This window comes from Dipteris shenzhenensis, chromosome 10 (assembly GCF_047967505.1).
Source record: "Dipteris shenzhenensis isolate YYH24624 ecotype China chromosome 10, Dip_SZ_1.0, whole genome shotgun sequence".
Lineage (NCBI taxonomy): Eukaryota > Viridiplantae > Streptophyta > Polypodiopsida > Gleicheniales > Dipteridaceae > Dipteris > Dipteris shenzhenensis.
In genome coordinates, this window is record NC_141605.1 from 41640868 (window position 1) to 41642932 (window position 2065).

A 2065-nucleotide genomic window follows, 5' to 3' on the forward strand; every position below is an offset into this window, starting at 1 on the left:
ACTGAGTAAAAGAAAAATTCATGGGAGCTATTAAATACCACTTTAAGTAGAAGGAAAATTGATGGGAGCTATTAAAAAAACACACACACACGCTCATATATATATATTCAATGCATGGGGGGACATACTTGAAAAGAAGTTCCTAACTGTGGTGTGCAACTTAGTTGTTGAATATGGTGGGATGGGAATAGGATAAAAATATGCATGGGACCTTTTCCTATTCGCATCCTATTTCTTCCCATGTGCTGAGCTCCTGGGCTTCGTCGTGTTCATAGTGTCCGATCATGTGCTTGCCCTCTGCCTCATGGCACTAACAAACTGCTCTAGCGCCGCCCTTGATGATCCCCCATCCTCCATCGACTTCCTCGCACCATCGCTCAGCTTCGCAGCTCTCATTCGCATCGCTCTTCCTTCTTCTTCCTCAAGTATCTTCCTTACCCCCTTTTCAACCTCCTCTCTCTTCACCACGCCATTTTCCTCCTTCCGCAAGTCCACGCCAACCTTCCATTCGGTGACTATGTACCAGCGATTTGTTACCTGGTCTGAAAACATAGGCAGCGGTAGCATCGGCACCCCCATGCTTAGACTCTCGACTGTTGAGTTCCATCCACAGTGGGAGAAGAAACCGCCCACTGCAGGATGAGAGAGTACTCGCAGCTGAGGCGCCCATGCGATGATCAATCCCTGCTCTTTCGTATCTTCCAAAAAATTTGAGGGGAATATGTCTGAATACTTTCGGGACCCGATATTGGGGCGGATACTCCAGAGGAAAGGCTGCTGGCTTGCTCTCAAGCCTAAGGCGATTTCCTGCATTTGTTCACAAGAAGGTTCCAAAAGGCTACCAAAAGAAACATAGATGACAGAAGCTACAGCGTGTGTGTCCAGCCACTGAATACACTCGTCGTTCTCTTGGAGTAGACTAGCCCCCTTGACATAATTTTCTTTCACCTGGGAACCTTCCAGAACAGAAGCGGGAAGGAGAGGCCCAACATCTTCAACTTTGCAGTGCGAATCCGGCCGTAAGGCATCAAACGTATCCTTTTCCAAACCATAGTATGAATTAACGAATACCCAGTCACACTCTCTGAGCTGTTCGAACTGGCTTAAGATTGCTTTAGCGGGGTATTGCGATGGATCTTTCACGTAGAGCAATGAAGGTAAGTCCGACGGCAACAGGGGCGGAACTCCAGGTATGCACGTGACAGGTTCTCTTCCTGCACATGCTACCAAGATGTGATCAGGTGGGCGGGGAAAAGACAAAGGAGTGTAAAGAATCTTGTCTTGAAGAGCAAGAAATTCAGAGCTAACCTTCCGCTTGGTACGGGAAAAATCCACTCGAGACTAGCTTGGGGATACTTGTGTATATAGAAAATACTGCCGCAGATTGCGTCCACAAAAATACGGTCGGTATGCGGAATTTGCTCCCGACTTCTTGACACCAAGATAAGAAAGAACCGTATATCATGCAGGTCACCGGTGGAGTTAGATGCTCTGTTAAACTTTCGAACCGGCCTCTCATATTCGTGGTGGCCGCATGAAAGGGAGGAAAATGCTCTTTCAGGTCGGATATAACGAAATCCAGAGGCAAACCGTCGTCGATCCAGACGAAGCGGATGCCGTGCTGTTCAATCATGAAATCTGTCCCAATGCATAAACCACGAAGACCAAACATCTTGTCGTGGTTGCGCTTAACGTTGACAAAAGTGACAACGAAACCATACGAGGCCAAGAGGTTGGCGAGTTCGATCATGGGATTGATATGACCTTGGAGAGGGTAAGGGATCAAAAGAGCGTGAGGGCGCTGGTCGATGGGAAAGCTGAGATCGGTTGCTAAAGAATCATGAGAAGGAGACATGGTGATGATGATCGAGTAAACTGTGGACAACTGAGAAGGCCTTGGATGAAGTAATAAGGAAGAACGAGACGGCTGGAGATACGTAAGGGAGTCTCCTTTGTCTTTTGTTGTGGCTTGACATCGTGGACATCCATCACGAGAGGGCATTCCAAAGCCAAGGCAGATGCTCGTCACAAATGGAGAGAAAACAAGTTGTTGAATACATTCAAG

At 47.5% G+C, this 2065-nt stretch overlaps 1 protein-coding gene across 1 annotated transcript; it reads right to left on the minus strand.

Annotated features, from left to right (window-relative positions):
• Positions 1-282: 282 nt before the first annotated feature.
• Positions 283-1855, minus strand: LOC147897839 (7-deoxyloganetin glucosyltransferase-like). Its single transcript, XM_087380131.1, has 2 exons — positions 1309-1855; positions 283-1214 (listed from the first exon to the last, which is right to left on the minus strand). The coding sequence occupies exons 1-2, from the start codon at positions 1853-1855 to the stop codon at positions 283-285; spliced, it is 1479 nt and encodes a 492-aa protein (XP_087236257.1).
• Between the last annotated feature and the right edge of the window lie 210 nt (positions 1856-2065).